The sequence below is a fragment of the Diabrotica virgifera genome, chromosome 1 (genome assembly GCF_917563875.1).
Source record: "Diabrotica virgifera virgifera chromosome 1, PGI_DIABVI_V3a".
Lineage (NCBI taxonomy): Eukaryota > Metazoa > Arthropoda > Insecta > Coleoptera > Chrysomelidae > Diabrotica > Diabrotica virgifera.
Genome location: NC_065443.1, coordinates 108,782,791 through 108,805,971, shown reverse-complemented (window position 1 = coordinate 108,805,971; position 23,181 = coordinate 108,782,791). Strand labels below are relative to the sequence as shown.

Here is a 23,181-nt window from a genome sequence, read left to right as displayed (position 1 = left end):
TCTACCAACTCCATATACTTATCTGTAAAACTTCCAAGACTCCATCCAGATATTTCTAATTTGCAATGGTGGTCCCCCTGAACCTGAAATCCCCTTAATATATCTGCTCCTGTATATCAGTTAGGTAGGCTGTTAAAATAAACTCAAACCTGTCTACTATGTACAATAACTCTGTTTTTAATTTTTAGGCACCTCATCAATAACCGAAACAGAAAGAAATACTGAGAAAGAAAATGAAACACGAAAAGTAATTACCGAAAATTATGAAAACAATTTAATATTGAATAAAAAGTTAATAGAAGACAATATAGTGACTATTATCGAAGAAATAATAGCCCAGTCTCTTCAGGAGGTTTCTAGTAAATGTGCTCATGAGATCAAAGACGTCAACAAATGCGTAGAAAAGAATGAATCTCTTGATGTTAGTGATATAGATCCAGTTGTAAATTTCGACTTGAGTTTAAACCAAGAAGAAGCCATGCCAAATTCCTTGACGCATTCTAACCTCTTCACGTGCAGTACTCCTTTCAATAAAAAGTCCATGGAGCACAAATTTTCTAGTGTGAAGTTTGAAGAAAGTTTGGGCGATTACGTACCTGATAATAAAGATCTGAATTATTCTTTAGAAACCTGGGACAATTTCTTAGGGTCTACTCTAGATCACCAAAATCAACATCCGGAAAATCTGTTTGACAGTTTTTCTTCGGAGCCGAGAAGTCTTTTGTTTATTGAAGGTCAAGAAGTGGATGAAGCTTGTGATATTGATCAAACTAGAGTGGTTTCAAAAGATGCTACTTATTGCAAAGAAGGTAACAAAACTTATAATTGTGATGATAAGGAAAAAGGTGATACGGTCAATACTACTTATAACAAAGGGGAACCTGGATCTTTGGGAGTATATTCTGGAGGTAGGTTCAATTTTAAGTAGTAATTAATCTATTGGACAAACAATTTTCAATTAAACAAACTGGAACATGAAGTAAAAACCACTTCTATGTAAAAGGTATATTTACTAAAAATTTTTAGAATCCCAATGGATTCAATAAAATGAGTTCATCAGAACGTTTTCAAACCTATCGGTCCATCATCAGTGAATCTAAAATCAAATAAGTAATCCCACTATTAAAATTGAAAAGATGGTTGAAATTGTGAAAGTTAAAAAATGTGGTTATGATTACTTACTTGAATACTTGCAAAATAGCCCCAGAACCAAACAATGGTTGTGATTATAAATAAATCTACATTATGTTGAAATAAATTTAAAATGGCTAAACGCCGATGTTCAGGGATTAAACCTCTGGGAACATGGTGAAACTCTACCCGAGGACCCAATCAACCATCTTCGGTCAACGATGACTACTAAGTGTCAAAGCTATGTAAGGAAATGCTTGATGTGACATTGACAGTTGAGGAAGAAGGTAGTCGATTTTCAAGGAAATTTAAAAACAAAGTCATGATCCAAGACGAAGATCTGGTATAGATTCTAATATCTGAAAATGTCTGTTAATTAAATCTATTGTTTTTTAAAATTAAAAGAAAATGTGTTTTACAAAATAAAAATTATTTTAACTGTAGGTAACTACAAATTGACTGTATCAAATAAAAAAATTAAATAAAAAGTGAGCTGATTAGTAGTAATGACAGAAATAAAATTAAATAAGTGGTGATATAGAAGAAGTTTTAAATTTTGAAAAGGGATATTATTATTTCAAGAAATTTATATGTCCCCAGTATGTGTATTGATGGTTGTATAGGTAGAAGGGAAATTATTATTTGGATGTAGGTGAAAATTAAAAAACTTAAATAGATTAGAGTTAAGATATAGTCAATCTGATAGTAGAAAGTATAATTCAGGAATGCAATTATTATGGAACAATTTTTATGAAATTGAGAAAATTCTTGTGACAAACTGGTGAATATGTAAAATTGATAATAAATAATTGTAGGATAATAGGTTGCCCAGTTGATACAAACTAAAATTTAATTAGTATAGAAAACAATAGGTGTAATGAATAAAATAGAATTAATAAAACAAAATTAAGAGAATGAATATTGTTATAATTTGATTAAAGAATGACTGAGTTTAACTGTGATACTGACTGTTCCCAGAGGTTTAATCCCTGAACATCGGCGTTTAGCCATTTTAAATTTATTTCAACATAATGTAGATTTATTTATAATCACAACCATTGTTTGGTTCTGGGGCTATTTTGCAAGTATTCAAGTAAGTAATCATAACCACATTTTTTAACTTTCACAATTTCAACCATCTTTTCAATTTTAATAGTGGGATTACTTATTTGATTTTAGATTCACTGATGATAGACCGATAGGTTTGAAAACGTTCTGATGAACTCATTTTATTGAATCCATTGGGATTCTAAAAATTTTTAGTAAATATACCTTTTACATAGAAGTGGTTTTTACTTCATGTTCCAGTTTGTTTAACTATAAGGTATACAGCCAATCCAGGGAACTACCCCTTTTTAATTTTCAATTAGTCAAACCAGTCATAGGTAAAAATCCTTATAACGTATTAATTCATCGAGACAGATCTTATTTCAGGGAAACAGATATTAATTCTTTATAAACTATTTAAATGATTTTTTGTGGTAGTCACAGCTTTTATTGTACACCGATCAAAACCAAAAAGGAGCCACTAACTTAATTCAATGTAAATTATTTATTGCATTAGGTAGGAACTTAAATATGTACGTCCACCCAGTAGACACATATAGTTTTAAAATGGAATTAGTATATTAGAATGGAGTAGGTTGAATGCTCGAATATATGGAATCTGTAGGAATAAAAGGCAGGTTTCGAGCATCTAGTTTATTAAATCTGGCTTAAGTATACTTTCGCTAACTTAGCATCATCAGGGGCATTTCGTCAAATTAGGAAGATATCCCATGATACAATAACCCAAGATACGACACGCAGCGTTCCTAATTTTGTTCAGGTCGCGCATGACGTCACGTTGTGAGTAGATCCTTTACATTTCGAATGCATTGCCATTATGATTTGGGGATTTTAGCTTTAATATCAGTTGTGAAATTTTCGAGAAGTGCTGTTTTGTTTAGTATGATTAAATATAATTATTGAGAATATAATCTAATAATAGAAATCAATTACAAACATGATTTTTTATTATTAGGCAAGATACGTCTCATTAGGTATATATTATACTGTATAATACACAGCGTTGCTCTCTACTGTTGTTCTGAAGCTATTTTCATGCCACATTATAATGTGGCATTTTTGTAATTAACTATTTTTAATGGGAAATAAGCCACAATTTTACCAAAAAAAATGATTTTATTAACGTTTCGACGTCCAAATCGGATGCCGTTCTCAAAATGCAAAAAATATTAATGAATTAAACAAAAATGTTGTTGCTTAGTAAAAAATTCTTCTAATAATTTATTTAATCTGACTCATTTATATCGGCAATTCAGACATAATATATTATACATTTTAAAGTATAAGACTTTAAAATGATATTGCCAATTGTTCATTCGATTACATGAAATCAACCCCAACTCAAGAATATCCGTCAAAAAAAAAATCATAGCATGTGATCTGTCTTTAAAAATACAACCACATTAGAGATTCCATAGAAAATCACGAGTGAAAACCAGGAAAAAACCTCGTAATACTATCATGACATCGTAAGTATTAGGTCTTATATATGCTCGCCATATATGTCTGAATTGCCGATATAAATGAGTCAGATTAAATAAATTATTAGAAGAATTTTTACTAAGCAACAACATTTTTGTTTAATTCATTAATATTTTTTGTATTTTGACAACGGCATCCGATTTGGACTTCGAAACGTTAATAAAATCATTTTTTAGTAAAATTGTGGCTTATTTCCCATTAAAAATAGTTAGTTGCTCTATACCAGAATCCACTTTGCCTTTTCCTGCTTTGGCTAGCTTTTTTTTTAAGGCATTGAAATTTTTTAGGAGAATATCCAAGCAGCTCGTGTTTCAGATTGCGTTCATAATCGTCGCTGTTACAATGTGTTGAACAGATACGAGCATTGTTAACGTTAAAATTGCCTGCACGTTTACGTTTACATAATTGTTTTCACACACAACGCACTTTTTTGTCTTTTGGGAAACTAAAAAACTTGATATTCGTATCGAAACCTTGTGATTGATTATCCACATTACAACCAAACACGGCGCACCTCAATTTTAATAAAAGTTTAACAAATTATAAGTAAAATTCACCTTAAACAAAAAAATAAACACCATTTACTATACGACCACACTGAATTTAATGCTGCTCTACTCACAGAGAGACGTAGCTACGTAGGCCCTGCCCACCGACTCCATGTCATATCTTTAGTTATTGTATCATGAAGATATCCCAGCAAAGTGCAAGAAATTTTAAAAACTTGAAACTAATAAATACATATAACATACACTGGACAAAGGACAAACAGATAAAAAATAATTAAATAAAAATTATGCTACATCTTAGCAAGTCAAAATGAAAGAACAATAAATGACCTAATTGTTGATAAGTCCAGGTACTCCTAGTAGTCTGTAACATGGCATGCGACATTGGGTAACCTGATTTCTACGGTTTCTGTGTTTTATTATTATTATTATTATGTATACAGGGTGGTCAAAAAATAATTTGAAAATTAAATGAATTGACGCAAAAAGAAGAATGTATGTAATTTATTTAACTCAAAATACATTCTGTTGCTGTCAGAAAATAGAAAAAAGTGTTTATTTAGCAAATAAACATTGCTTTTCGCTTAAATTAAATGTTCAAACTCCAAAGAACTAAACATTTCTTTCAATTTTCTTACAACAGTACAATTTTGAGTTAAATAAATTACATACATTCTTCTTTTTGCGTCAATTTAATAATTCAAAAAAAATTTTTTGGTCACCCTGTATAAATAATTATATTAATGTTTATATTACTGAATAGAGAATTGAACACCCTTTCAAATGAGCTACAACACGACCCCTATTCCCATTTAAAAAAATCATCTATTAAGTCATCGCGGTCAGATGGATGACGTAACTAGTATGAAATATAGGCCAAAAAATTGAAATATAAAAATAAAAATCGATATGTTTGGGCATTTCCTTAAAATCTAATAACTACTGCCAAATATAGAGGTGGACTGTTTTCTTTGGCCCACCCTGTATTGTAAAATGTTTTTTACGACAATGTTTCAGTTGATACTTTTTGCAGTAAAAATATATTTGCTCTATTTCTGTTTTATTTTTGACAAAAAATAGATAGCCAATGATTTTATAGGAAAAGAAATTGGTAAGTCCTTCTTTAGGTACAGGGCAAAAACTTGTTAAGTCCATGTAGACGAATAAAAACTTAAAGAAACTAAAACGTAAGCCAACAACCAATATATCAAATTTTTCTTTTCTTTGTATTACTAATTAATTGTAAGATGTATTTTAACATAATCACAGAGTTCTAAACTTTAAAAATGTTCTCCTGAACAAAACCAAAAATGTGACTTATCAAGTTATTTTCCTGTGGTCTTCATATGTATTTATTAGTTTCAAATTTTTAAAGTGTCTTGCCAAGGTTACACTTTGCTGGAATATCTTCCTAATTTGACGAAATACCCCTGATGATAATACCCCTAAGTTAGCGAAAGTATACTTGGGCCAGATTTAATAAACTAGATGTTCGAAACCTACCTTTTATTCCTATAGATTCCACATATAGTTTTTATAAATGAAAGAGAAAGCAAGTTTCTTATCTTCGTTTTTCTTGTATGAAATGAAAATATAAAACATAATAACATTTTGAAATTATATTTATTCCGTTATTGAATTTCTGTCATAATTACGTTAAAGTTGCTAATAATTAATGATGGATTTTTATGTGCTTGGAAGGCCCCGAAGCACCCCGAAGGCGCTGAGTGTATCTCACAGAGATTCAAATTGCTAGGACAATAACTTTAATTCAAGAAAGTTACTCAAAACGCCGTTCAGCAAAAATGTTAAATGTTCGTACTGCGATAGAGCTAGAGGGCCGAGTTTTACAACTATGCTCCAACAGAGATCTTCGAAGTACCGCCCGAATATTATAGGCTAGCGGCACACCCCTAATTTGAGGCTTAGAAATCGAAAAGCGACCATGACAGGTGAATGGAAAATTTTTGTCATTCTTTATATTTTCGAGATCGCTGAATCTGAATATGAAGATTATTTTTATCTAGAATTGGTGGAGCATGTTCAAAAATCAAATTTTATGCAAAAATGCGAAAAATCAATTTTGATGATTTTTCATATTTACATCGCTGTATCTTTGGTCGCTGTAAATATTTTCTTTTGAAAATTTTACTGTGATATCTTTGAAGTATTTAGATAACAATGAGATTTATCCGAGATGTTGAAACAAATTAAAAGAGGAGTTGTTCATTTTTAAACATTTTGTCGTCAGATTTCGTTAGTTTCATGTTTACTTAAAAAAGTTGAGTGACAAACTTTTTAGTTTATAATTTTAACCAACACATCAATATAATAATATAATTCATGAAAAAGTTTTGTGGAAAATTTTAAGTCAAAATATGAAATAGGAAAAAAGTTATGTGACTTTGTAGACGAGTGGCACTCCTCCAAAAAAACGCTTATTTCTCGAGATACTGACCACGGTGTGGTGAATAGCTAATTTTGGTCTTACTTTATGTTTTTGATGGTGCTGAAAAAGAAAATGAGGTTTATTTTGAAGTTTAACTGGGGGAACATTGTCAAAATCGCAATTTTACCTTAAAAATAAAAAAAAATTAAATTACGTTTTTCTTAAAACTAAAAGTTGCGCCATTTTTTTTTCTATAAACATTTTATTCTTTGTACACTATATTTTAACATAAATTTAATTAGAAAGGTAAATTTCAAATTTTGTCACTCAACGTTTGCGATTAATCTTTGCAATTCAGGAATCTGCAACTTTTACTTTAAACAATTCATAACTTTTATTACAATAAGACAGAAAGATTGAAACAGCATTGTCTTCAGAAAGGTAATAAATATAATGTACTATAAAAATTTCAGAAAAAAATATTAAAATAGAACAGCGTTGTAGCGAGTTAAACGCAGAAAAATGTGATTTCATTTTCTTTTTATTTTTAGGGCAAAATTGCGATTTTGCCAATGTTCCCCCACGTAAAATTCAAAATTAACCTAATTGTCGTATTCAGCACCATCAAAAACATACAGTATGACCAAAATTAGCCATTCACCACAACGTCGTCATCATACCACACAGTAACTCGAGAAATAAGCAGTTTTTGGGGTGTGCCGCTCGTCTAAAAAGTCACATAACTTTTTTCCTATTGCATATTTTGACTTAAAATTTTCATTTTTTAAGAAAACATGAAACTATCGAAATCTGACGACAAAATGTTTAAACATTAACAACTTCTCTTTTAATTTGTTTAAACATTTTAGACAAAGCTCTTGTTATCTAAATACATCAAAAATGACACAGTAAAATTGTCAAAAGTAAATATTTACAGCGACCAAAGACACAGCGAGCTAAAGTTGAAAAATCATCAAAATAGATTTTTCTCATTTTTGCATAAAATTTGATATTTGGGCATGTTCCACCAACTCTAGATAAAAATAAACTTCATATATTCAGATTCAGCGACCTCGAAAACATAAAGAATCACCAAAATTGGCCATTCACCTTAAAGGTGATTTTCGTGGCCGGTATAACGTAATTTTAGGGGTTGCTGCCGCTCGCCTATTATAAAATGAGTTGGTAGAAGCTACAGGTGCAAGAGTAAATACTCAAATTATACGTAATCGGCTTGACGAACAACGTTGAATACATGCAGGCCAGCTAGGGTCCCTCCTTTGACCACTGCACTTCGTAGGGCTAGACACTTTTTTGCATAACACATGAATTTGACCATGGCACAATGGAGTAACGTGATGTTTACTGACGACTCCAGATTTCTTTTAAATCACGTTGGTGGACGTTTTAGAGTCTGGAGAAGACCAGGGGTCGTATTTTCGAATTCAATCGAATACTTTCGCATACGAGTTAACTCGAATGAAAAATTGCGTATACGAACGTGAATGTGTATTTTTGAACGTCCTTTGAAATGTTATACGTATACGAGAACAATTTGCACCGGCAACACTGCAAATTCGAATAACATTGAACTTATTTGTCATCTGAAGAGTCACAATGTTGCCATACTTGTTTTGTCTATTTCTTGTATAATTTCAATCAATGGTATAATCGCAGTATTAAAAACAAATGTTATATTTGTTATATATACTGGGGTATATAGAGAACGTTTAATACAGTTGAGTCCGGGAATCTTTACCCGTGCGTCATCATTTAAAGTATACGAAATAAGTCGATGATAAGTCGGAAATTGAAATTTACTAAACGCAACAGCAAGTGACAGTAAGTGACTTGCTGTTGCGTTTAGTAAATTTCAATTTCCGACTTATCATCGACTTATTTCGTATGCTTTAAATGATGACGCACGGGTAAAGATTCGCGGACTCAACTGTATATAAAGATACACTTATACGCTGTGAGCTCGTACGTAGAGGGGATATTTACAAATTCGCGAACGCCAGTAGTGACAAGTTTGTAAACGTTTACCGGAAATTTGACATAAATGTCAAAGTGATTAATTTAAAATTAAAATTAAAAACATTAATTATAAACAATATTAGTTGGTCAAAGCTGTGGTATATATTTTTACCTTAAATATACTGACGTTTTAAATACTGAATTTAAGTTTTTTTAATGTTCCGTAATATCTAATTATAAATAATCTATTATAATCTTAGCGCCATCTACACGATTATTGTCAAAGTATCCGAAGTAAGAAATTGATATTTTATCAATAGAACGTCAAAATGATTAGAAAAATCTTAAAAAAATCGATTACAATTTAATTTTTTTTGCGGTGTAAATATTAAGCGATAACAATTAAATAATAAATTTAAAAATTACCAGTAAAAGTTGAATTAGTAACCGCTAGGAGCGACACCAGCGAAGCTCACAGCGTATAGAACAAATCATAAAAAAGGCCATTTTTGGGAAAAGTTGTTTAGAAGTTTTGTTTAAAAATACGTTTAAAATGATGGCACATTTGTGCAAATTATGGTAAGTTTTTACTTTTGAGCAAGATTTAAGAATAAGGTAATATTAATGATTCAATAAAAAAATAATAATATATGGTCCTTTTCATAGGCATTTTTCAGTGCGTAACAAATGATAGAAAAAACGTAAATCCGTGATAATACACATTTATAATATTATAACATGACATTTAGTTAAATCTGACAGTTCTCACATTTTATGTGCAATTTGGCATAAAAACAAATCAATTGTGTTTATTGCATTTATAAAATGTATTTTTTTTATTTATAAAGTCTTATAAATTGTATAGATTATATTCGTAGATATATTATATAATTCGTAAATAATTTTTTTTCGATTATAGCACCATCTATCGACAACTAGAATAAATGTTATAAATGTCTGTAATCACGGACGTGTCTTTTTTTCTGTCACATACAATTTAATGCGTTATAAAGAAATCGAAAAACTGTGACGCACTGAAAGATGTCTGAGGAAAAGATTATCAATGTCATAAATTACTTTGAACATTTTTGGGTATTTTTTGTATAATCTTTAACTTTCTTGATATTTTGTAGAAGTTTGGAGCAATTTCTTTACACCTACTTCGGATTATTCCAATTTACATTCCGACACCCAATTCGACGAGTTTTCTTCGGAACCTCAAAGTTTAATATTCATCGAAAGCGAGGGAGTCTACAAAACATGTGATAATGTCGACGATGCTAACAAAAAAGTTCGCGATGAGGCTAAGAATGGTGCAAAAGATAGTACACATTATACTGCGAAACCTGGTACTTCTAAAGATTTTCGAACTGAAGAGAATGGAGGATGTGTGGGTGATATCGACACAAGAGTTAGAGCATTGAATTCTACTTACAGTAAAGAAGATAATTTGCTAAATTCTACTTACACACTGAATGAAAACAATCTTAAAGAGCCTACTTTAGAAGGTAAATATATTTCTCGAGTATATAATCATTAATCAGGTAAAAAAACTGTATATGTAGTGTTTTATTATACCGGGTGTCCCAATAAGAATGGCTCTCGGCCATATCTCAGGAACCGTTTATATTAGAGCTTTGAAATAAAAAATTTTATAACAAAAGTTGCCTCAGGAAAAGCCTGGAAATTATTTTCATAATCGTGGGACCACCGCTAGAGGGCGTAATTGAATATCAAAAATTAAAAAATCTAAATTTTACAAAATTTTCCTAATGAAGGGGCACTGGAAATCCGATCGTCGTATTCTTCATAAAATTCTACGCATATTTGATTTGACAAGTTTAGGTCTACCTTTGGAAATAAGAGGTGGGGGTGAGTGGGAACCTTGTTATGAAAAACTGGCTGTGAGTATGGTTCTGCTTAATCAAATTTTGCAAACTTGGTCTTGTTGAAGACAGATCTTTTTCGTCAATGTAAAAGTTATGATTTCGAACCAAATTACTGAGTAATATGCCAGCTAGAAGGCGTTATTTAATTTTTTTCAGAAATCTAGTGTTCCTCGGAAAATATTAAATACAAACATGCATTTTTAATACCATATTACAAAATTAGACAAAATTAGCAACAGAATAGCGAAAACCGCATGTTAATACCTTTTTTCTATCTCGAGATATCTTACAAAACGTGTAAATTTAAAAACATAACTGTTACTGTCACCGGTAAACGAAATAATTCATTAAAAGTAGTGTGCTATGGAAACAACAAAGAAACATTTTCCAGCTGTCAACGTATATTAGGTCTTTTCAACGCTTCTCATTTGTTTCGAGCCTCGTTCATATCTCGTATATTAATATTATACACGGATTATACGGCATATGACAGAGGCTCGAAACAAATGAGAAGCGTTGAAAAGCCCTATTACAAAGAAATAAAAACAACTATTTAGTGATGACATAAACGGTCAAATTTTTGCCCATCATTTTCGTTGCAAACATTTACTCTTTCAAGAGTAGATTGAACAGCAGTCTCAATTTCTGCTCTCGATATGCTTTGAATGGCGTTTAGTATTCTCTGGATAATGTATTCTAGAGTAGTGTATGATGGGCAACAATTTGAATATTTAGGTCGTCACTAAATAGTTCTTTTTGTTCTGTGTTATATTTAATTTTAATAGTATTGTTTCTCTTTATATTGTTGTTTTAATTAATTATATTTTTATACGTTGACATCTGGAAAATGTTATTTTGTTTTTTTCCACAGCACACTACTTTTCATTAACTTAGTTTACCGGTGATAGTAACAGTTATGTATAAAATTTACACGTTTCTCGAGATATCTTGAGATAGACAAAAGGTATCGACATGCGGTTTTCGCTATTCTATTGCTAATTTAATCTAATTTTATAAAGTATGATTAAAAATGCATACTTGTATTTAATATTTTCCAAAGAAAACTAGATTTCTGAAAAAAATTAAATAACGCCTCCCAGCTGGCTTATTACTTATTAGGATGGTTCAAAATTATCACGCTTACATTGAAGAAAAAGATCTGTCTTCAACAAGACCCAGTTTTCAAAATTTGATTTAGCAGAACCGGACTTACAGCCATTTTTTCATAACAAGGTTCCCACTCACCCCCACCTCTTATTTGCAAAGGTAGAGTTAAACTTGTTAAATCAAATATGCGCAGAATTTGATGAAGAATACAATAATCGGATTTCCAGTGCCCCTTCATTAGGAAAATTTTGTAAAATTTAGATTTTTTTATTTTTGATATTCAATTACGCCCTCTAGCGGTGGACCCACAATTATGAAAATAATTTCCAGGCTTTTCCTGAGGCAACTTTTGTTATAAAATTTTTTATTTCAAAGCTCTACTATAAACCGTTCCTGAGATATGGCCGAGAGCCATTCTTATTGGGACACCCGGTACAGTATGTCCCTGTAGGTTGTATCTATATGGAAAACTTTTTTATTATGATATTTTACCAAAAAAAATTATTCTTCATAAAAAGCTCTGCATGGTCCAAAACCTAAAATTCAACCATCAGATATCAAACTTTATGAATATTATACGAGGTATGTCAAAAAGTTTGAATTTCACTCGAGAGTAAAGTAGCTTTATTTTTCACAATATTGAAAATTGCTATTATGAAAAGTTGTTTGGAATTAAAAACTATATTCTAATATGCTATTACATCGTTCTAATTAAAAAAAAAGTTGAAAAATTATGGATAACTATTATTTTCAGTTATTTCAATTCTGAAGCTCTTTTATTATTAATTTTACTAAAAAAGTGATTCCTAATAAAAAGTTCTGCGTGGTCTAAAACCTATAATACAACCATCTTATATCAAATTTTATCAATTTTATACGAGGTATGTCAAAAAAGATAAATTTAGATCAAAAGTAAAGTACAGAATAATTCAATTAGAAGGATGTAATTACATACTGAAACATAGTTTTTAATTCTAAATAACTTTTCATAATAACAATTTTCGATATTGTGAAAATTGAAGGTATTTTAATCTTGAGCGAAATTCATATTTTTTGACATACCTCGTATAAAATGCATAAAATTTGACATAAGATGGTTGTATTTTATTTAAGTTTTAAACCATGCAGAACTTTTTATTAAGAATCACTTTTTTTCGTAAAATTAATAATAAAAGAATTATAAGAATTGACATAACTGAGTTATCCATAATTTTTCAAAAAAAATTTTTTTTAATTAGAAGGATGTAATTGCATATGAAAATATAATTTTTAATTCCAAACAACTTTTTATAATAGCAATATTGTAAATGAATTGAATATTGTGAAAAATAAAGCTACTTTACTCTTGAGTGAAATTCAAACTTTTTGACATACCTCGTATAATATTCATAAAATTTGATATTTGATGGTTGAATCTTAGGTTTTGGACTATGCAGAACTTTTTATAAAGAATAACTTTTTTCGTAAAATTAATAATAAAAAAGTTTTCCATATGGATACAACTTACAGGGACATGCTGTATATTTATTGGACTATCTTTACATTTTATTCCAAATAAAAACTTTTTGAGTTTTTTGCTTAATTTCCGTGGTGAATTTATTCATTCTATTTAGGATTCTAATGTCTTGTTTTTTTATGACACTCCCTCCTCATTCCTTGAGCCTTTGACGGAGCGTGATGACACTGTAAATATTGTTAACTTGTCTTCATTGTTTGTGATCCTGTGCCATACTATAGGGCTTCATATAGGGATTTTTTCACCACAGTCTTCACTTGGTCTGCCCATCGTGTTGGAGTAGTTTCGCTGTTATCAGATCCAACGCTAATGAGAATAAATAAAAACTAAGCACCGAGCCTCCGTGCAATCCTACTTTCACAAGAAATTATGTCTCTCATGACTGTCCTAATATACTTTTCGTGCTTTGAGCGGTATGTGAATTATAACGCAGAAGTAAAATATTGCCTCTTCCCCCCACTACAATGACACGTTACAAGCCGCGTCCACACAATGAATGTTTTAATAATTTTTAAATTAAAACATGAATCTAAATATTTATTTTAAAAAATTAGCAATCATTTTTAAAATAGACTAAAAAATAATTTCTCGATAGGCCTCCGCAGACATTTCTATCTGTTTCAGTTCTGCGCCTCTGCTCTCCAATTAGTCACAATTATTATTAGATAATTGATGGATTCGACCGTTACTTGATGGAAGTTCATTTTATCGAACAATAAAACACTGAAAACGTCGTTTTCTATATGTACTTCCACAAAATTTATTGTAACTATGTGACTACAGCTGTTTCGGCACAGTGTCTTTCTCAAGTGATTTAGTTTACTATGTGTTTGCATTTTAAAGTCTGCTCTCCAATTAGTCACAATTATTATTAGATAATTGATGGATTCGACCGTTACTTGATGGAAGTTCATTTTATCAAACAATAAAACACTGAAAACGTCGTTTTCTATATGTACTTCCACAAAATTTATTGTAACTATGTGACTACAGCTGTTTCGGCAGAGTGCCTTTCTCAAGTGATTTAGTTTACTATGTGTTTGCATTTTAAAGTCTTTAACTGAACAGGTTGAGGAGTGGGGAGCTGTTTGTCTCGAGTTGGTCATTCAGAATTATATCTGTATTTTTCAATTTATTAATTTCAGCTTTCAGAACTAACAACAACTTAAGCAAATATATTAAAAATAATAAGAGCCGAAAGAGAAAGCAACTACGGAGTGGTGTTTACAAACTGACTTGTGGTGACTGTCCGAAAACTTACATCGGTCAAACTGGCAGAACCTTTGACAAACGGATAGCAGAACACAAAAGGGCTTTCAACAACAGAAAAACAGATTCTACATACGCACTTCACCTTCTAGACCATAATCATTCTTTTAATGAACAGTTTCAAATTCTTCATATTCAAAATAAAGGCCTTAAGCTATCTTCATTAGAATCTATGGAAATTAATAAATTGAAAAATACCGATATAATTCTGAATGACCAACTCGAGACAAACAGCTCAACCTCTTCAGTTAAAGACTTTAAAATGCAAACACATAGTAAACTAAATCACTTGAGAAAGGCACTCTGCCGAAACAGCTGTAGTCACATAGTTATAATAATTTTTGTGGAAGTATCGAAAATAAACGTTTTCAGTGTTGAGGATCTTCCCAGGTTTCGCTTTTCTGCCAGTGATCTCCGTTACTCCATTCAAACAATTTCATTCTTGAAGGCCTTAAAACTACTCCAATCTCAAATAATTGCAACGACAACCGAGCTGAATCTACTCAATAAAATTACATATTGCTAATAACTATATTATTTTTCAGGTTTAACGGATCTCAATGAAGGAAGCTTTGAAAACGGAGGTGGATGGTTCCTTCATCCTCAACCAGCTGGTGACTTAAGTGGAGAGATTCAGGTTCAGTCTCCAAGTACAGATACCTATGTAGGTTTCGGTATTGATGATGAGATAATGTCCGCAATTCGAAACGAATTACTGACTAAATTACCTCACGCACAGGTAACAATTTTAATATCTTCTCTTCTTATTAATTTTTGATAAATTTACTTGAAGCCAACTCCTTGTTTTTTTAACCATTAAAGTACTTGTTGATTGTACTGACTAAGTAGTAGCATGCTTTTATATATGTAGTATTTGACAGCGATGATGTTGATGAACAAATAATATTAACAATTCGATTCGAAGTTATATTTCCGGAGAAATAAAACCTCTAATGAGACCAAGTTTCTGGATACGTCTTCGTGGTTTCTATTACTTGCAAACCAAACGAATGCTGAATGAGAGAAAACATGGGAAGGTCTATAATTTGCACCTTACTTCCTGTCTATTCAGCGTGGCAAAATTCCAACGAAAACTTAGTCTCGATACTCAGGAATAAAACTAATACAGAAGAATTCGCCGTAAAACGAAATCAAAAGCCGTATTATATTTCAGTTCGTTCAGAGAGCGCCATGAACACCCTTACTAGTTTCACTCTCATTAGAGATCATCAGGAAGTGTATATATGGCTATCTCTGAAAGCTATCTCTAGGGATACACTCTCTGATGATCTCATCTCTAATGAGAGTAAAACTAGTGAGGGTGTTTATGGTGCTCTCTTACTTACTTTTTCGTGTCTGGATCTGACTACAGTTTTTCTGCCCAGTATTGGGCTACGTCTATATCCTTTGTATTTGCGAGCCATAAATCATCGAGGGTGCACTATGATGGGCAAAGTCTGCATACTCTCAGATGCTCCACGCTCTGTATTTCCCCACATTCACAAAGTGCGTCGTTATCTGTCTTGATGCCCCATTTAATAAGGTTCTGTTTTACAGGGGCAACACCTGTGCGTATTCGGTTGAGTGTCCGCCAGGTTCTCCAGTCCAGGTTCGTTCCATTAGGTCGTTCTGGATGTAGGGGGAACAGTTCGGGTGGTTCGACGCTGACATTTCTCATAAACCTTTTCCTTGATTTAAGTCGGCTGGTTCCTGGCGGTTCGTCAAACCCGTATAATTGGTGCCTTTCATCGAAAGTTTGCCTGAACTTCTCCACATATTGTGAGGCGCATCTACGGTCGTCTGGTTATGCGAATCCAGCTGCCCGGTACAGTAGGGGCAGAGGGGTAGGCTTCATACAACCGGTAATTATTCTACATGTTTCACTTAACGCCGTGCAAGCATATTTCCCTGTTGAGAAACATAAAGCCTCAGCTGTTGACTTTAAGACCAGGGGGTTTGCACCCCACTTGCTTCCTGCAAGTTTCCGGAGAAGGTTGTTTCTCGTAGAAACCTTTTGTCTTGTGCTCCGACAGTGGAATTTATACGTTAGTGACCGGTCTAGTATCACTCCAAGATATTTGGGCCTATCGGTATGCTCCAAGCGTTGTCCCTCCCAAGAAACATTCAGTTTTACATGCGCCAGATGGTTGTTGAGATGGAATGCACATACTTGGGTTTTAGTAGGGTTTGGCTTTAATGAGTTTTGTTTGTAGTAAGTTGACATCATGTTTAAAGCCTCTTCCATTGTCGACTCTACTTGTGTGAGTGTTTTCCCTTTTATGGCGATACCAAGGTCGTCAGCGTAAACAAAACTCGTAAGTCTGGGGGTGCATTGGCTGGTCATTGATGTAGATGTTAAATAGGGATGGCGCTAGAACGCTTCCTTGAGGTAGGCCATTTTTTTGGGTTCTCCATCTGCTCTTCTTTCCATTTAGCACAACATAGAAGCGTCTATTACATAACAGTGATCTAATGATATTTACCAGGCCATAGTCAAGCACAGTGTTATAGATCTTAGTTAGCAAGGTTCTGTGGTTTATCGTATCATAGGCCGCTGTGAGATCTATCAAGGCCACTCCCACTATATCTTTCTACTCAAATCCCTCCTCTATGTACTCTGTTAGGTTCAGCACTATGATTTACCTGGCCTGAAGCCTGCTTGTTGTGGGATTAGTTTTGCATCTAATTTTTCCTGGATGCGGTTCAAAATGAGGCGTTCATACAACTTATACAAATGGCATAGGAGAGATATTGGACGGTAGCTACTCTGTAGTTCAGGGTCTTTCCCAAGTTTCAGAAGGGCTACTACTTTTGATTTACACCAAAGTTTTGGAATCTGGTAGGTAGAGCGACATATGTTAAATAGATCGAGCACCCATTGTCTTGTTTTTTGTCCGAAGTGTTTTATCTGCTCTGTTAGGATTTCGTCCACCCCAGGTGATTTTCCATTCTTCATATAGTCCATACCATTTTTGAGCTCTTCGATGGTAAATGGGTTTCGCAAGAGAGTTCTTTCCTGTTCTTGAGTTCTTATAAACTTGGCGTTTTGCAAAGATTGTTTGCTTTGCCATTCAGAAGCAGTTGGTGGGCTATCTGATTTGGCGTTATTGCACATGGCTCTTTCATTTCTGTGGGATCACCGTTAAGTTTTTTAACTTGGTGCTCTCTGAACGAACTGAAATAGACTACGTCTTTTGATTTCGTTTTACGGCGAATTCTTAAATGATATTAAATTTGATTTGTGTCCATTGTCACGTGACTTTAATATTACATTTTAAATATTAAATAAAAATTAATTTTCTTAAAAATGAAGAAATATATTGTATGTTAAGGTTTTCAATCAAAAGTATTGTTTTGCGGGAAAATTATATTAATATTTGAATACAGTCGGCATCCCTATTGCATATGATAAGGTATACAGGATAAGTAATAAGATAAGAGTGGAAAAAGTTATTATGAATCTAGCTCGATCCGTTTTGACTACGATGGAGTCTAAAAAAATCACCTGAACTTAAATTGGTATCAATTTAAGTTCATGTATGAAATGTATTAAGTTTTAATAATCTTTACTTATAATTTCACAATTTAATATTTTAGTGTACCTATATTTCAGTACTAGGATTTTTCTGTAAATCTAATTATTATATAAATATTTTTTAGGGAAATAACACGGACAAAGTTAAGGAAGAAGATGAATGGGATACGTTAGAGCGAAACGAAGTATTTTTACGATATAACGTCTATAACACTCCGCTATCTCCGATACCAGAAGAAAGTTTGATTGAAGACGTTTCTGGTACAACATCCCCGAGGTAAGTAGTGCGCACTAATGAAGTGTATATGAAAAATAAAACTTTTTAAAGATTTAATAATAATACGAAGAACAAACCCAGAATAAAAGTCGAGAATGAACAAACATCGGAAGTAGAAATCAACTCGGGAATCTGACAAGGTGATAGCTTGAGACCATTGCTTTTTAATTTAGTAATGGAAAAAATCATAGATGACATTAAAAGTATAGGAATAGGATATAAAAAAACAAATAAAAATCCTCTAGTTATGCTGACGACGCAATCTCAATCTCCGATAACGAGGATAACCTACAGCGAATGGCACAGACTTTCAATACAGTGGCGAAGAACTACAGCATGAAAATATCAACACCTAAGACCAAATCCCTGTAGACAAGGCGAAAACGGCGGGTTCGAAGGGAAAAATATTCCCATGAAATTTTTTTGCATAATCACATTCGTGAGACATCCCAGAATAAGGTTCAAGAAGTCGCCCACGTGAAAAGTGGGCCAATTTTTTTTCAACAATTTTTTTTAATCAAATTGCAAGAATCAATATTTTTGGCCCGAACAATTTTTTTTAAATTTTTTGGACCATTCTGGACAAAAAAGGTCTCTTATAATTTTTCTCTAAAATTGATCGTTTTCGACTTATTAGCAATTTAAAATTGAAAAAAACGAAAAATGGCGATTTTCAAGGCTTAATAACTCGGTTAAAAGCTATTATTATGAAAGTCAGTATAGGACTAAATTAAAGTTTAAAGCCCCCCCTACAAGATCCTGAAGAAATTTTTGTCATTATTTTATTACTAAGCTGTTATTTTTAAGTAATAATAATACGCGCCATGCACGTGTGCGGGGCTGTAAACGCTCAGTGCGAGAGAGAAGCCATTCCAGCAGTCCAATTGTGCATCTTACTCGCACTCACATTTACAGCAGCGTCAATACGATGTAACCACTCATTGTTATTAATTAAAAATAACAGCTTAGTAGTAAATTAATGACACAGATTTCTTCAGGACCATGTAACGGCGAATTTAAACTTTGATTTAGTCACTTTCTGACTTTCAAAATAATAATTTTTGACCCAGTTATTAAGTCTTAAAAATAGCCATTTTCGCGTTTTTCAAATTTTAACTTGCTTATAACTCGAAAAAGATCAACTTTAGGGAAAAATTACAAGAGACCTTTTTTGTCCAGAATGGTCCAAAAAACCTTAAACAAATTAGTACGGGCCAAAGATATTGATTTTGCAATTTGATTAAAAAAAATTGTTAAAAAAAAATTGGCCCACTTTTCTCGTGGGCGACTTCTTGAACCCTATTCTGGGATGTCTCACGAATGTGATTATGCAAAAATATCTCATGGGAATATTTTTCCCAACGAACCCGCCGTTTCCACCTTGTCTACTGGTAGTGTCGAGGGAACTCATAAGATGCAAAATAGTAATTAATAACGAACTAATTGAACAAGGCTCGAGATTCGAAGATCTGGGAGTCAATTAACAAAACAAGCAAATAAAGCCAATTATAGTCCTGTCGCCAGGGGGGGTACAACGGCCTCCTTAATTCAGATGGACTTACTCAAGTTTTTTTTATATATTTTGACCCGCAGAATACGAATTTTTTGGGTAACAGTTGATCCGGATGTCGATAAGATTGTTATAGACAAAGAACTTGAGGAATTACATAACAGCGATTTCTCGCAAAACAAAACATCTTTTTGTATTTTTTGGGTCATTTTAAGCAAAAAATATTACTACAAGTTTTTTCGTAGAATGCATAGTTTTCGAGATAACCGCGGTTGAACTTTCAAAAAATCGAAAAATTGTAAATTTTAAACCCGAATAACTTTTGATTAAAAAATAAAGTAGCAATTCTGCTTACCGCATTTGAAAGTTGAAGTCAAATTATATCGGTTTTGATTATTTGCATTGCTAAAAATTTATTATTTTATTGTTAAAGAAAGCTGTAAACTGTAGTAAACACCTAGTATGTGAGTGATGTTTTCTATGATTTCTCATTTAAAATCGAACGAGTAGGTAGAGTAGCTACAAGTGCAAGCGAGGCAATTTCTACGTAGCATGCGTTAAAACGCATGTATTAGGCACGGGAAACCTATGTGTTTATAGATTAGTTTAACAATAAAAAAATTAATTTGTAGCAATGCAAATAATCAAAACCGATATAATTTGACTTAAACTTTCAAATGCGGTAAGCAGAATTGCTACTTTATTTTTTAATCAAAAGTTATTCGGGTTCAAAAATTGCAATTTTTCGATTTTTTGAAAGTTCAACCGCGGTTATCTCGAAAACTATGCATTCTACGAAAAAACTTGTAGGAATATTTTTTGCTTATAATGACCCAAAAAATACAAAAATATGTTTTGTTTTGCGAGAAATCACTGTTATGTAATTCCTCAAGTTCTTTGTCTATAACAATCTTATCGACATCCGGATCAACTGTTACCCAAAAAATTCGTATTCTACGGGTCAAAATATATAAAAAAAACTTGGGTAAGTCCATCTGAATTAAGGAGGCCGTTGTACCCCCCCTGGCGACAGGACTATTACGTGTCAGGATGTCTGAGGTATGTCATTTAGAGAAATAAAGATGTGAGGGTGGAAGGGAAAGTACGCATATACAAATCATAATATGATTTGCATATGCGGACTACATACATTCGGGTGCAAAAAAATCGATCCACTGAAAATTTGGTCATTTTTGATGTCTCGAATTTCCTAAACCTGTTGTCCGATTTAAGTGATTTTTTTACCATGTTATAGCCTTATTTATTAACAATGTCGCTGTAATAATATTGTTGCTAGACAGGTAAACTGTCATTGTATACTGGGTGTACGAATCAAACAGTGTTTTTTTTCTCAAAGTTCGCATCACCCTGTGAACTATTCTAGCATTTATAAAATACTGAAATTAAAACTTAACTATAGCCTCAGGTTTTCTTAACATTTTGTTTTTAGATTCATTCGCTTATGTTGAATAATAAAAAAGTTGGCACTTTAACAACTGGCCATGTTCGTTATCAGTACAGGGTGTTTCTAAATAAGTGCGACAAACTTTAAGGGGTAATTTTACACGAGAAAATAATGACAGTTTGCTTTATAATCATATGTCCGCAAACGCTGCGTTTCCGAGATACGGGATGTTCATTTTTTTTACAAACTGACGATTTATTTATTGCTTTAAAACCAGTTGAGATATGCAAATCAAATTTGTTGCGTTTTAAGACGTAGTTATTGAATATTTTTTGACATACAATTAAGAATTTAATATTCACCATTGGCGCGCAAACGGGTATTATGACCGATCGTATTACCCGTATGCACGCCAATGGTGAATATAAAATTCTTAATTGTATGTCAAAAAATGTGCAATGACTACGTCTTAAAACCCACCAAATTTGATTTTCATATCTTAACCCATTAACGCCTACGGGTACCATATGGAGCCAACAAATTGCGTACGCATCGGAGTCTATTTACCATATTGTTAGGTAAAATTTCGGAGAGAGATTCGGCCCATTTGTAGTTCAAGGTTACATCTTCTTTAATGAGCAATTCAAATTTAGTTTTATGTCTATTTTCCAGTGTAATAAATTTTTAAATTTACGGCTGGTTTTGTTTGTGGCAAAATATGGACATTCGTTTCGTGTAAGTAATTTATTTATTACTTTTTGCACTAGGATCCTCGTTTTTATTTTCAAAAGATTTTCTTCAAACCTTAATAAATACCTTGTACCGGTTTTTATGATATTTCATTTTTTGGTTTTTTCGTAATTAGGCCAAAAATATGAGTGTTCCCAAATGGAACCGCTAGGCCGTTTACCGGATATGTTGTTTTCACTATTCTTTTTTACTTTTCTTATTTTTAGAGGAATTTCTTTGAAAGAAGATCTTGATATAGCTTTCGAGGAAGACGAAAGTAATAACCATGTTTCTGCCGTTTACATAGAATCTCCAGATACTAACATTTTGACAGACGAAGATTCGGCAGATGAAGATGACGCAGGATTTATTGATAGTCGAAATCGTAACCAGCTGTCTTCGGGCGCGGAAATTGTTTTTCGAATGATACTAGAATCGAAAGCACTGCTGAAGACACGATCGTAGAAGAAACCACTTAGATCCACTACACCAACTAGACAGGATAAAAAAACATTGTTGTTCCGAGGCCAAAAATATTATTTCAAAATACAATAATACGGGTGGCACTGATTTGATGGTTATTATCTTGTTATTAGCGATTTTTCTTGCTATCGAATTGGAATCCGTTCCAAAAAAATGGTATTGGGCTATTTTTACATACCTAGTGGACGCGAACGTTAAAAATGCATGGAAGATGTATAGGAAATCTGGTCGTACCATTAGCCAATTGGGAATTTACACGGGCAATTAGCCAAGTGTATCTAATAACATATAAAATCCCACCGAAACCACCAGGAAGAGTGTCCACAGCTGCAAGAAGTGACTCTCGAATGGGAGATATTTGGTACGAAGGATTAAATATTTTGTGGTTTCTGTACCAGAAAACAAAAGAAGAAGATGCGCACGGATTGGATTTTTAAGTTGAGGGAGAACAATGTGCTGAAAATATGATTTTGATACGCATGACAATATGATACGAAGCGTTTGCGGACATATGATTATAAAGTAAACTGTCATTATTTTCTCATGTAAAATTACCCCTTAAAGTTTGTAGCACTTATTTAGAAACACCCTGTACTGATAACGAACATGGCCAGTTGTTAAAGTGCCAACTTTTTTATTATTCAACATAAGCGAATGAACCTAAAAACAAAATGTTACGAAAACCTGAGGCTATAGTTGGGTTTTAATTTCAGTATTTTATAAATGCTCGAATAGTCCACATGGTGATGCGTAGTTTGAGAAAAAAACACGGTTTGATTCGTACACCCGGTATACAGTGACAGTTTACCTGTCTAGTAACAATATTATTACAGCGATATTGTTAATGAATAAGGCTATAACATGGTAAAAAAATCACTTAATCGGACACAGGTTTAGGAAATTCG

At 32.6% G+C, this 23,181-nt stretch overlaps 1 protein-coding gene across 3 annotated transcripts in view; it reads left to right on the top strand.

Moving 5' to 3' along the window:
• Positions 1–23,181, top strand: part of LOC114326950 (uncharacterized) — a 308,181-nt gene that overhangs the window by 241,825 nt on the left and 43,175 nt on the right. For all 3 annotated transcript variants that reach the window (XM_050658485.1, XM_028275433.2, XM_050658477.1), the window contains 4 exons: positions 189–908; positions 9,690–10,064; positions 14,883–15,076; positions 17,998–18,149. In XM_050658485.1, coding sequence (XP_050514442.1) covers positions 189–908; positions 9,690–10,064; positions 14,883–15,076; positions 17,998–18,149 — 1,441 coding nt within the window. The remainder of the gene's footprint in view (positions 1–188; positions 909–9,689; positions 10,065–14,882; positions 15,077–17,997; positions 18,150–23,181) is intronic.